The sequence below is a fragment of the Columba livia genome, chromosome 3, assembly GCF_036013475.1.
Source record: "Columba livia isolate bColLiv1 breed racing homer chromosome 3, bColLiv1.pat.W.v2, whole genome shotgun sequence".
Taxonomy (NCBI): domain Eukaryota; kingdom Metazoa; phylum Chordata; class Aves; order Columbiformes; family Columbidae; genus Columba; species Columba livia.
In genome coordinates, this window is record NC_088604.1 from 107,978,914 (window position 1) to 107,993,032 (window position 14,119).

A 14,119-nucleotide genomic window follows, 5' to 3' on the forward strand; every position below is an offset into this window, starting at 1 on the left:
CACAGAACCATAGAATCATTCTGGTTGGAAGAGACCTTCAAGGTCATTGAGTCCAACCATTAACCTAATACTGGCACTAAACCATGTCCCTAAGAACCTTTTAAACACCTCCAGAATGATGAAACAACCACTTCCGCGGGCAGCCTGTTCCAATGCCTTGACAGCCCTTTCCATGAAGAAATTTTTCCTAATATCCAGTTGAAACCTTTGCTATCACTGATGTCCATCAATAGCTAAAAGAAAACCTAATAGCAATATCAAAATTATGGTTACTGACCCCTGTGCAGCCTTACTAATTTGCTAGTAGTTTGATTTCCTGAGATCCTACAAGATCAGGACAGATGTTCTATATTTGAATTGCAAACTACTGAACAGCCAGCCCACCTCCCAGCGCCCTCCCCACCCCTCGCAACATGATGTTCAGTTAGAACTGCGATACCACCTGCTTGTATTTTTCAACAGAACTCTGAGACACAGGGGATCATAGCTCTTGAAAAATATGACGGGGCTTGTGTATGTGAAGAGCTTGTTTGGATTGCTGTTGTGGAATAAATTACAGAAGTTTCAGAAGCAAAGGAAACTAGAGAAAGGGATTATTAATAGGATTACAAAAACTAGGATAGCTAGAAATCTTGAGAGCTCTTGTAGGACCCATCTTCCAGCTCCCCAAAGGTATCTGTGTGTCTACATTGCTCATTGCAGAGACCATCCACACACAGACTCCTGTATCAGTACTGCAGATAACTTTGTTTCAGTCCCTGGTTTGGTCAGTTAGTTCTTTGTGAAAGCTCTTAACTGTTTGCTGCCATTTAAAAGTTTGCAATTTTTAGAGATTTCAGTTTTACTGTCCTGGAAAAACATTAGCTTTCAGGATCCCAAACCCTTGAAGAAAGTCCATCAGTATTAATTAAGCACCTATTAAATAGCCCAATTTGGAAAATTGTCTTTAATGTCCCAGGGCAGTCCAGCTGTATAGTCCAGAGAATAAGTTAATTTATATTAGTACAGCATCAAACCATGGTTTGGAGGAGCAGTTACTTTTTTTGATCTCCTTTGCCATTGCTAGATCTTCTCTACAATCAGAGGGTCAGCCCCACAGGCCATCATAAGAATTATTTGTTGGGTAGAAAAAGTTACTAAAGAATGTTAGAAATTCCTGTTTTGAGTCTGTATATAAATATCCAGAGGAGGCACTCTTATTTTAAACATTATCACTAGGGAAATCTGTTTTCTTGTTCCCGTACTCTGAAACATGGTGTGTTCTCTTATACATCACACAATGCAACACTTGACTCATCATGTCAGGGAGCTTAATTTAGTCAGAGATAATAAAGGATTGGGCCATAATAGTGCTGAGGAAAAAAAGGTAGCACTGAACAGTTATATATCTCTATCAGAAGTACAGCTCTTGACTTGTGAGTGAGAATTCCTTTCACTGGAAAAGGTTGGGAAGAAATTCTGAACTGCTTTTAAACTATGTTAATTTTATCCAGTTAGCAGAGGTAACATTTAAGTTGTACAGTGTAATGTATTCTTCTTTAGACCCTGCCAAGGACTGAAGAACATATTTCATTCTATAAATCAATAAATGTCTGTTAGAATCAAGTTTTTCATGCTGTTCCCTTTTCTTGATGCTGAGCTGCATATATGTCTTGAAACTACATGTGTCAACAAGACCATACACTGTCACCCAGGAAAATCTTGTTTATATATGCTGAATACCTCCATTATTTCTTCAAGTCAAAGAGTATTAGACATTTGATATTAAAGTTTTTAAATACAAGTGATTAAATAAGTTATTTTAAAATTATTAATTCGTGACCCTACTGGCCATTCACTAACCTTATTTTCTTTGTGACAATTAAAAAAAAAAAAAAAAAAGTTGGGACAGGAGGAAACAACAGCAGTACCAAAACACTAATGGCTTGATTTGTACTGTATTTCTCTTTTTTTTTTTTTTTTCTGTATTTTCAGTCTGTTTTGAACAGGAGCCAAGTCATTTACCAGGTAAACTTTAAAAAGAAGCCTCCCCTTTTCAACTGTAACAACAGCAAATCAGAGTCATCAGCATGAATTCAAGTATTCCATCAGTGCTGCCAAAAATCCTTTCACATGTTTTAAAACCCCAAACATGCAATAATACGTTCCTGACCATCTGGATTTTTTAAAATAAAATCTGGGGATCTAGTTATAAGCTAGTTTATTGCAAAAAAGCACTGACTTCTCTGGAGGGATCACTCACCAAGTAGCAGTCTAGCTTAGATTTTTTTTAATTACTGTTTTCAACTTCCATTAATTTTTGCATCTGAGACCATGGCAGGGAACAATTTCTGTTGCTCTGTGGATCCTTCATTTTTATTCCTTTAAAACTTCCTAACAAATAAGACTTGCTGTTTTAGTTTACCATAGTTTCTACCAGTTTGATCTTGGAAGATTCCTCCAAACACAAATCATTGTGCACTTGTATTCTCTTGTAAAAGTCAGAGAGCAGCACTTTTCTTCTGACTTGGCTTCTTTTGACTGTTTTTGAGCTTCACCTAACCTGAAGAGAAAGATAAGGTCAGATCAACTTCATTATTTAAGTGAGGTTACCAAGCCTACACAATTTATTTACAACAAAATAAATCATGCTCTGTACTCATAAATATGCTCAAAAATCAAATTACCCAGATCCAGATACCAATTACTTAAGAATGAGAACAAGTCTTTTCTTTTTTTTCTTTCTGTGATGAAAACATAATGTTGCTTCAGAAGTACTTGGACAGGAGCTGCAAGAACTCTAAAAGGCTTAAGATGAGTTTTAATCCAGGTGCATTCAGCCCCTCATGTTTCATGCCCTGAATGCTTAAGCTCTTAAAATGCTGTCCCATATATAACTGAAAGGAATTTATTTAGGGAGTAATTTATACAGACCAGAATGCTGTATAGCTTGAGTTATTATGTCTGCACTTCTCAGATTTGGCTTATTCTTACCTGTGAGTGATCTGAAATCAACTAAAAATCTGTTCAATCACGAACAAGTGCTTAGTTGTAATATTGTACTTTTTAAAAAATTATCTAAAATAGTGTGAGATACTCCTTCACACAGGGCCGGTTTTGATTATAAAGGACAATTTCAAGACACAGTTTTATTGTGAATAGAGATGGCCTAAGAATGAAATATAATCTAGGGGTAAGACAGTATAACTGGCTTCTCATTTTCTTGATCAGATTGATTTTCTAAAGAAAAGTTCAATATTTTTGTCTCAGTGAAAATATGCTATCTTTTAAATCATACATCACATGAGTAGATGAAATTCATGAGAATTTCATGGATTTTTCTCCTGCTTAACTCTCCAATCAGGTTACTGGAGAAAACAGCTGGATCATGTCTGCACTCACCTGAGAAGCTATGCACAGAACAACCTTGAATTCAGGGCACTGATTGGGGAACCTCGGATGGGAAAGGTAGGAAGGAGTTTGTAAGTAATATCTTCTTATGGAGCATCATGAAAATATTGTGGCTGCTAGACAGAAACTGCAAAAATAAATGTCTCCCTTTTTAGGTCTTTACCTGTTTGTGTGTAATTTTTGTTTTGTTGTTCCATTTTTTGCTTAGTCTTTTACTGAAGATTTTTTTTTTCTGCTTTCTTTCCTATGGCAGTTTCTATTCTTCTTTCACCTCATAGCTAGAACAGAAGTGACAGAAGCCAGAAAACCCTTGCTCAGCTGCTTTTACAGTATCTCACAGCAGGCAATCAAGAAAAAGAAGGATCACTGACATCTGTGTAGTTGGTCAGTTAAATAAGCCCTGCTAAAAATGGGCTATAATGATGTGCTTGCTTCTGCTCCAGGTTGTATTATACCAGCAGACAGCAGCAATTCTCTTTGGTTATATGATCTGCTTCTAGTGTAAATTATGCCAATGTCATAGGAAGAAGGTATTGCTTTTTTTTTTCTGGAGATGTTGTCTTCAGGTTGTCACCAAACTGCATTAAAATGGTTAAAGGGATGATAGCAAGAAGGTAGAAACTGGAGATTCTTCTCAAAGGGTCTTAGAAGATAGGGCTGGTACGACAGAGAGATCATTTTGTCTCTGTCCTGAGTGGGGGATCAACTCTGCCTAAACTGTTCCTGACAGAAGCCTTGAAGCTTTTCAGTCTCACCAACAATGGAGATTTCACAGTTGCCCCAGGGAGTCCACTTCTGCACTCAATTATCCTTGCTGTTCAGCTGCAGTTCTGCATTGCTTTCTTTGGCAGCCCTGCTGAGTTAAGGAGTTTCATCCCTTCACACTGCTTCCCGTGTGCTGTCAGCACAACTGCTTGTGGCAATGTCCTGTGGACTGGATCAATGACCCAGGCTAAAAATGGTTCTAGAGGTAAAAAAAAGGGCATCAGGGCTAGCACTTTTGTAGGTTGGCAGTGAGCATCTCAAAGTGGGGTGCAGGCAGAAGTAGGGTTGGGAACTCTTTGAAGTGGCATAGCTACTGGGAAGCTTTTTCCCAGTGTTTGACCTAAGTCTCCATTGTTACGGTTCAAGCTCACTACTTAGCCTGTCCTGACTGATGTGGCACACCAGTCAAAAAAAGCCCAAAACAGTTTTAGCACACCAAAACAACTACATCAATATTGGGGATCAGAAATCTAGTTCTCATTTGGCAGATTACACTTTTTGGAGATATGAAACACCATCAGATACTTTGCATCTGAATTCTATACCGACTGAGACCTATTGGGTCCAAGACCAGTTGTGCTCCAGGTACCCAGCCCTCTGAGACAGAAGACAGGGACTGGGAGCAGAATGAAACCCCAATAATCCAAGGGGAAATGGTTAGCAATCTGCTATACCACTTGGACACCCATAAGTCTATGGGGCCAGATGGGATACACCCAAGAGTGCTGAGGGAGCTGGCAGAGGTGATCACTGAGCCACTTTCCATTATCTGTCAGCAAAACTGGCTAACCAAGGAGGTCCCAGTTGACTGGAAATTGGCAAATGTGATACCCATCTACAAGAAGGGCCGGAAGGAGGATCCAGGGAATTACAGGCCTGTCAGTTTGACCTCAGAGCTGGAGAAGGTCATGGAGCAGATCATCTTGAGTGTCATCATGTGGCACACACGAGACAAACAAGCGATCAGGCCCAGTCAGCATGGGTTTATGAAAGTTTGACCCACCTGATCTGAACAGGCTGCCCAGGGAAGTGGTTGAGTCACCATCCCTGAAGGTGTTTAAAAGGCATTTAGGTGAGGTTCTAAGGGACATGGTTTAGTGCTAGATTTAGGTTATGGTTAGACTTGATGATCCTGAGGGTCTCTTCCAATCAAAATGATTCTACGATTCAATGTGTTCAGAAGCTGTAGTACAAGTATAAATATGAAAAATATCTGCTTGATGGAAATGAAGTATAGGTCCAGTGCAACTTGTTTCCTTTGCTGGAGGATTAAAAAAGATATGCCTAAAAAGTATTAGATTGCCTAGAGAAGGCTATTCCTGCTGGCTCTCAACCTTTTTTAATTCCATTGTCTTGAAACCACTGCCCACAGAAGTAACAGACCTGATTCAAAGTAGATGCCAACTGAGTTTAATGCTGCTTTCTCAGTTTTCCTGTAAATTAGAAATATAATTAATCTTATCTTAAATTTCTCGGCCTGCTGCAATATAATCTTGTCAGCTTCATTCCACTTCTTTGTAAACCCCTGTGCACTTATTTGTGTATAATTTCAATAGCCTTCTTGCCAATACTACTGTCTCAATGAATTGATATAGAAAGTTGCCCACATTTTACTACAGGTTATGCTCCTACAGACTGGTACAACTCAAGCAGAAACCAGTTATCCTGGAGTAGGGAGTCCTAAGGACAGCGCAGCCTTCTATGCAGCTGCAAAATCTGGGTGGAGAATGACTGAACTTTCATGAAACATAGCATTATTACATTTTTTGGATTCATTTGGCATTTCAGTAATTCTGATATTTCTAGTTACTCAAAATACCACCTGCCCCTTGCTGAGTTAGATGGGAGGTGTACGATATCACAAGTAGGCAAAGGCCACGTGTGATTTTGTTGTGTGGCTCCATCATCAGCAATACTTATTCCTAAAACTATTTCTGTGTACTTTTTGTAAGAAATACTAATGGTTGCTCTTTCCCTTTAGATTAATTCTGCTACCATCCATGAGGATGACTATGAAGTCACTATTATACTGAATTACGCTCTTGCTACTAATAAGGTCAGTTTGGGGGATAAGGCCTGTTGTTAGGCAGCTGGTCTAAAGCTGAGCAGTCAGTGTAATGCTGATATATTTTAAATTCAGGTCTAAACAAGAGATAGTTTTGTTCAGAGGGTGTTAACGCATCACTTCAGAGAAAGGAATCTCTTTTTGTATTTGAGCTGGCTGAACAGGTATCTTTATCTGATTAAGCCAGACTTCATGGTTATGTTGTTAACATCTTGCATTTCATTAGTTTGCTATTAATTATTAACATTCTTCTTTCAGCTGTTGCTGTTTGATCATTCTAACACCCCTTAGTTCTTGATCTTAGAGCCTCCTTCAGTATGCATACTGTGCTCTTAAGAAACAAGCTTAGTAATAATTTTCAGTAGATTGGAGGTAATGTTTACCAGAGCTTCTGTTAACTGTATTCAAACACTCGAAATCTCTACCTCCAGAATTACCATGTTCCAAAAAACACCTACATATTCATTTCCAGCTTTTCAAATATGAAAATCTACAATTTCTAAGAACCAAAATTCAGACTGTATCTCTTGTGTAGAATCTTTAAAAGCTTACCTTGCCAAGTGGTGCCTCAAAAGGTGTATCACATCATTTCACAAGTGAGGAGTTAACCAGATCTCTCAAGTGGCAGAAACACTTTCATTTGGATGGGAATCTTCATTTTGTTGAGTGAGGTTGTGTCGCTTTTTTCTTTTTCTTTTTTAATTTTTTTTTTAATTTTTTTAATAAAAACAAATACCTAACACAAGGTTTAGGGAAAAAAAAAATACATTATTTTACCTCAAAACAGAGTTCAATTACATGTAATAATTAGTCTTCTGTGAATTTGAGACTGATATTTAAAAGCCTATATATTTTTTGTACACTGAACATTTTCATTTTTTCACCACTGTTTGTGCCATTGAGATTGTAACAGGATTACATGATAATCTGATTTACTGCTTGCATTTGATGATTCTACAGGATATTCATACTAATAGATCAATGAAGATTAGCAATCGTTACCTGAAGTCTGTAACAGAGGTTGGAGGTGGAAAAGATGGCAGTCAGACTAGTTTTGGTGAGATTTTTTTTTTCCCCTCTGCCTTTATGATAGACCATAAATGTAGTAGTCAACAATACAAAAGTAGTGCTTGGAAGGTTAGACACCGAGACAGGCAAATGAATATACTGGTACATCCTGCACCTCTTTAAGTCTCAAAGTGTGGCTGAGTTGAGATTTAAGCAATGTACAGACTCTGTCAAAAACTCACGGGAGTGCTTCATCCCTAGAGGAGAGCTGGAGAGGCTAGTAAACTGCAGCAGCAGCTCCTAGCAGTGTCTTTATTATAGGAATAAAATTTTAAATGGTTTGCATATTCTTTTACAATACGAACTATAAATGTCAGTATTAGCTCCACTTCTGAGCTGTGCCAGGGACTTCAGCCTCAGCACATTTGGCAAAGATAAGAAATTATGAAATACATCAAATTCTAGACCTAATTTTCAGAGATGCTTAACTTGCATCTCCCATTGGTCTCAGTAACAGCTCAACATTATAGGCATCTCATATTGGACTTAGGTTTTCATTAAATCAACTAGTTGTAAAGTCAACATTAGAATTCAGAAATTCCTACAGTATAATTTGACATCAATTCACATATAAATTCTGCCCAGTTTGTTCTTCTAATCTGAGACTGGGCAAGTGGCAGCCACAGCACTAGGAGCTGGTTTTCTGGAGTGTCAATAATGTGACACTCCAGGTCAAAGGATCCTCACATGCTACGTAATTTACTTATCAACTCTCCTGCACATTGATAGATTATATCTCTTAAAAGTAATGGACGTATATATATACTCAAGGTCCTCCAGTCTTGTTCTTAAGTATTTGAAGGCTAAACAGCATTGAAAAAGTGTAAGGTTTTTGGTCAAAACAATAAATGGATCTGAGTCGAGCCTGTTGAACAGCTGCAGCTAGTTTAAAAAAAAAAAAAAAAAAAAAAAGACTCAACCCCCCCCTAAGTTCACATTTCATTGAATCTTCATTTCAAAATAGCAAGTTTTTAAGTCTGCCTGAGTGTAAACCTTTTGTTAAAACCAGTCTGATCTGAAACAAATATTTCATCACTTTCTCTTGTAGAAAATTGACAAATACTGCTTTCATTTCAACATAAAATACTTTTGTGGATAAATTATTTCCAGATCTCTCCCCCAAGTTCTTTTTAGAATACTAACTTTGCTTTGAATTAACACTTTTTTTCCTTTCTGGTAGGCAAAGATGATCATAATCTTTTGAATTCAAGAGGTAAAATAAAGAGAACAAAGTCAAGAACACTTACAGAAAAAGATCAGCTCCCCGTACGTATCTTCTGCCAATAAAGCAAAAACTATTTGTAGAGCAGCACTAACGTGAAGGAGGACACCCAAGGGTAAAAATAGAAAGCTTTTAACACTGACTGGATTGGGGAGGAGGGAAGGGGACAAAAGTTCAACTTAATATAAAACCTGAAAATTGGAAGCTGACATTTATTACAGAGCTGGAAATAAAAAATCATTGTCAGTACTGAAAGATTAATTAGATTGTTGCTCACATTTTTGGGCCCATTCTGTTTTACTGACACAGCATTAGGCCTAAAGACTGTTGCAGATGGATTTTGTTACAGTTTTTTCTCATAAGCAGCATCAGATGTTGGCATTATCCTCTTCCCTTGACCCTTAGTGGTTGGTTTGACTCCACAGGATATACTCTTGGCTGTGCTAGAACCACTGTTCACACAGTCAGACTGTGAACTAGACAGGAGAAGACGACCTACACAATAAGCTTTTTAGTCAACCCAGTTTTCCCATCCAGCTGAGATGTCAGCACAACTGAGGGCTCACTTCATGCAAGAAGCAAGACTTTATTTCCACTAGAGACCAAATATCCCGGAAGCACTTCTTATTAAATGGATTGTCAATAATGGCATAAAAATTTCCAAAAGGGAAAGATACATTAATCTAAGCTTGGAACAGTGAGCTGACTCAAGAGGGGGAAGAAGATATAGAGCTTTGTGATGAGTCCAGAGATAAAAATGCTTAGTCAAGTGACTGGACTTTCAAAAGGAAAGACGAAGGAGGTGGAAACCTGGGAAGAAATAAAAGGAAAAGTTTTAGGTTTTGTTGATTCTTTGTTGTTTTAACATTCAGTAGAATAACTTCAGTGAGGCAAAACATTCCTTTTGTAAATAAAATATTTCTAAAGTTGTCCCCATGTTTAATTTTACTGTGGTGAGCAAATCTTTGTACAGCCCTGGAGATCTGTAATGATGTAAAGCTAATAATTTGCAGATACATTTGCTGAATCAAGCCCTCAATAGTGAGATATTATCCTAGGTTATCCAACACTTGCTCAAATTCAGAAAGACATTCCCACAGAAGGGTTGTGGATAGTAATAACAAGGCACTACACTGCACTCATGACACTGTGTGCATTTTACATCTTTTCTGAAAGGCAGAATATGGCCCACCTACTTGTATTTTCACTATCTGGAATGTTACTGGCTATTTTCGGTGGATGAACTGGGTCCAAATAGACAAGGAAGAATCATTTTGGTAGAACAATTGCTCAGCGAAATAAGCTATTGCTTGCTGCAGTTTCCCTTTCCAGCTCTTTGATGATTTACTGCATGAATGTTATCCTGGTATGAGACTTCAGCTTTATGCTTGGGAGGCACTATCCTTACAATGTAACTGTCTTAAGATAGAAAGAGCATTTTAGAGAAAAAACAACCTATTTTACATTTATATATGCTCTCTGCAAATTTCTGTTTGGCTGGTGTGTAAAGCATTCTCCTCTTGATTTGTCAAGGCTGTGCAGAAAGAAAAATATGCTAATTTTATAGTCTAGGGTCAAGTCTTCTGTATAGCAAAAGCAAGCATAATCTCTACCTTTTTGCTGTGTGGTAAGGTGCATCCTGACTGTGTGATCTACATTTGACTGCTCTTGTTACTCTGGCTTTGAGCTAGGAGATGACAAATGTTTTCAGATGAAACAATACCCCACAGTTTGAACAGTTCTCTGTCTTGAGCGTAAAGTCCATTTGTCAACTTAAACTAGCATAATATTAAAGCAAGGTGGAAGCTGCAGAATCTTTATGGCCTTTAACAGCTCACCTTTCCTCTCCTGTGCATTCTAGGGAGCTGACCTAAACTGCATCAGCAATGAGGAATGACCTACTCTCACAGTTGCTGTCCGTAACAACCACGTGGAAGCAATCCCCCTACTCGTGCAGAAAGGTGCTGACATTGACCAGCACTCAGGACTATAAGTGAACACTGATTCTCTGTCTCCGAACTTCTGAAGTTTTACCAAAAAAGCACTTGTGCTCCAGTTTTAGGCAGGATTAAGTTCCCACCCCTTCTCCACAAATCTGTACTCAAGGAGCTCCTTTCAAAAAACAACCCACAACTGAGCAAAGATAATGGTATTCAGAAGTCCTTTCAGTTGCCAGCTTTCTCATAATTTCTGTTAGGGAAGCTGCTGTTCTATTCAACTCCTTCCCCCACCAATTAAACTTAATATGATAAACCACAGTAAAGCCTACCAGAAAATAAAAAATAAACAAACAAACACAAACAACAACAAAAAAACCCCAACACATAACTCCTAGTGTACTCTATATCCTCCTATTAATTTTCCTTAGTTTTAATCTGCTAGACCACTTCTCCATGTGCCAGAACAGTTTTAGAATAATAGAAACAAAGAATCATTTTGGTTGGAAGAAACCCTCGAGATCATCAAGTCCAACCATAACCTAAATCCAGCACTAAACCATGTCCCTAAGAGCCTCATCTATATGTCTTTTAAACGCCTCCAGGGATGGTGACTCCAACACTTCCCTGGGCAGCCTGTTCCAAAACCTGACAACCCTTTCCAGGAACAATTTTTTCCTAACATTCAATCTGAACCTCCCCTGGTGCAATTTGAGGCCATTTCCTCTTGTCCTATCACTTATTACTTGGGAGAAGAGACCAACACCCTCCACGCTACAACCTCTTTCAGGTAGTTGTAGACAGCAATAAGATCTCCCCTCAGCCTCCTTTTCTCCAGGCCAAACAGCCCCAGTTCCCTCAGCTGCTCCTCATCAGACTTGTGCTCCAGATCCTTCACCAGCTTCATCACCCTCCTCTGAACTCTCTCCAGCACCTCAATGTCTTTCCTGTAATGAGGGGGCCCAAAACTGAACACAGCATTCAAGGTGGGGCCTCACCAGCGTAGAAAGGGATGATCATTTCTCTAGTCCTGCTGGCCACACTATTCCTGATACAAGGCCAGGATGCTGTTGGCCTTTTTGGCCACCTGGGCACACCGCTGGCTCATGTTCAGCCAGCTGTCAATCAGCACCCCCAGATCCTTTTCTGCCAGGCAGCTTTCCAGCCACTCTTCTCTGACCCTGTAGCACTGCCTGGGGTTGTTGTGACCCAAGTGCAGGACCTGGCACTTGGCCTTGTTAAACCTCATACAATTGGCCTCAGCCCAATGATCCAACAGGTCCAGATCCCTCTATATGGCCGTCCTACCCTCCAGCAGATCAACACTGCGACCCAACTTGGTGTCATCTGCAAATTTACTAAGGGTGCACTCAAGCCCCTCATCCAGATCGTTGATAAAGAGATTAAACAGAACTGGCCCCAGTACTGAGCCCTGAGGAACACCACTCCTGACCGGCCACCAACTGGATTTGGCTCCATTCACCACAACTCTTTGGACCCGGCCCTCCAGCCAGTTCTTTATCCATCTCACAGTACACCCACCCAGGCCATGAGCTGCCAGCTGCTCCAGGAAAATGCTGTGGGACATGGTGTCAAAGACTTTATTGAAGTCTAAGTACACAACATCCACGGCCACTAAGTACACAACATCCTTCATCCACTAAGCAGGTCACCTTGTCATAGAAGGAGATCAGGTTGGTCAAGCAGGACCTGCTGTTCATAAATCCATGCTGACTGGGCCTGATCTCTTGGTTGCCTTCTATGTGCCACATGATGACACTCAAGATGATCTGTTCCATGACCTTCCCTGGCACCAATGTCAGACTGGCCTGTAGTTCCCCAGATCCTCCTTCTAGCCCTTCTTGTACATGGGCATCACATTTGTCAATTTCCAGTCAACTGAGACCTCCCCAGTTAGCCAAGATTGCTGATAGATAATGGAAAGTGGCTAAGTGATCACCTCTGCCAGCTCCATCAGCACCCTTGAATGGACCCCATCTGGCCCCATAGACTTATGGGTGTCCAAGTGGTGTAGCAGGTCGCTAACCATTTCCCCTTGGATTATTGGGGCTTCATTTTGCTCCCAGTCCCTGTCTTCTGGCTCAGAGGGCTGGGTACCTGGAGCACAATTTGTCTTAGTATGAAAGACTGAAGCAAAGAAGGCATTTAGTACTTCAGCCTTTCCCTCATCCTCTGTCACTATGTTTCCCGCCCCACATCCACCAGAGGGTGGAGATTCTCCTTAGCCCTCCTTTTGCTGCTGATGTATTTATAGAAGCATTTTTTTTGTTCCCTTTTACAACAGTAGCCAGGCTCAGCTCTATTTGAGCTTTGGACCTTATTTTCTCCCTGCATACCCTCACAGCATCCTTCCAGTCCTCTTGAGTAGCCTGGCCAGTCTTCTTTCCCTGCCAGCTCACCTTTCAGCACATTGGGACAGCCTGCTCCTGCACCTGTAAGATTACCTTCTTGAATAGTGACCAGCCTTCCTGAGCTCCTTTGCCCTTCAGGACTGTCTCTCAAAGGACTCTGCCAACTGGCCTCCTAAACAGATTAAAGTCTGCCTTTTGGAAGTTCAAGGTAGCAGTACTGCTGACTGCCCTTTCTTAGGTAATAAGCATATTGCTTATTCCTCCTTTTCAGGCACAACGCTGCTCTCCACGAGGCAGTGCTGCTTGGACTAGAGGGAGAGGAATGTATGCAAGTCCTGTTAGTGTAAGTACTGCAGCTGGGCCTCTAGCTCAGCTACAGGCTGCCCACAGTCTGCTTGCACAGATGTAGCTGGCAAAACTGAATGGCCTGAGTCTGCCTGAGGCTCAGTACTCTTATTTCACAGCAATGTCCCAGCAGGAAGCAGCATCCAGAAATTCTTAAGTCACTCTGCATCGACATTTACCTGCAAGCCACTTCACTAATTCCAATAACTTGGAATGAATTTAAGTAGAAAAAACAATCTGTTCTTTATTTACAGCTGCAGTGCAAGCATAAATAGAATGCAAGAGGACAATCAGGACATGATTTGGCTGTTGGAAATAATGAAATTATTTCATTGTTCACAAGTCAGCTTGGATAGGGAACATTGTACAAACTAAGAAACCCAGGAACAGTAGTCTCAATAATGTGTGATTGCAACTACCTTTTCCCAAATTGGAGCTGGAGTTTGAGCTTGGAAGCACCTAAGCGCACACTGCCAGTTCTGTCTGCAGACTTCACAACCCTGTACAACCAACTCAGGCCTTGTAACACCCAGCTATTCTGCACAAGATTCCCCCATTCCTTCCTAGCAGTTCAGAGCACAATTCTTCACTGTCTGTGCTCAGTTCTGCAAGATTTATTTTCCTTTCCAAATCTGTGCAAGGAGAGGGACCAACAAAACCTTCCAAAGCACAAGGACATTTTAAGGAGACCTGATAAACACTGCTTAAGATGGTTTGACACTTGAGCAATAGCACTGTATGCTGTACTTTGATTAGCTTCTTTTCCATTTTGGAAGTTAAAACTGCATTCAGTGCAGCTCACTGCATTAAAGGTCAGATTACTTTCCTCCTGGAAACTGAATAAAATTACTTTGCTGTTTTGCTTTCGACTTTTATTTATAAATGCATCAACATGAGGCAGACGCCAACTACTAACAGACATTCACAAGGATACCAGGCACACTAAGACCTGATA

At 40.1% G+C, this 14,119-nt stretch overlaps 1 protein-coding gene across 17 annotated transcripts in view; it reads left to right on the forward strand.

Moving 5' to 3' along the window:
* The window catches only part of DZANK1 (double zinc ribbon and ankyrin repeat domains 1), a 30,102-nt gene extending 16,077 nt beyond the window's left edge, over positions 1 to 14,025 (forward strand). For 6 of the 17 annotated variants that reach the window (XM_065058820.1, XM_065058821.1, XM_065058815.1 and 3 more), the window contains 5 exons: positions 3,344 to 3,447; positions 6,137 to 6,211; positions 7,181 to 7,277; positions 8,469 to 8,554; positions 10,372 to 10,838. In XM_065058820.1, the coding sequence (XP_064914892.1) occupies positions 3,344 to 3,447; positions 6,137 to 6,211; positions 7,181 to 7,277; positions 8,469 to 8,554; positions 10,372 to 10,407 (398 nt within the window). In that variant the 3' untranslated portion in view covers positions 10,408 to 10,838. Of the gene's footprint in view, positions 1 to 1,974; positions 2,120 to 3,343; positions 3,448 to 3,643; positions 3,920 to 6,136; positions 6,212 to 7,180; positions 7,278 to 8,468; positions 8,626 to 10,371 lie in introns of those variants that run through there. The other 11 variants (XR_010471684.1, XR_010471685.1, XR_010471686.1 and 8 more) reach the window with 8 other exon arrangements.
* Positions 14,026 to 14,119: the final 94 nt, after the last annotated feature.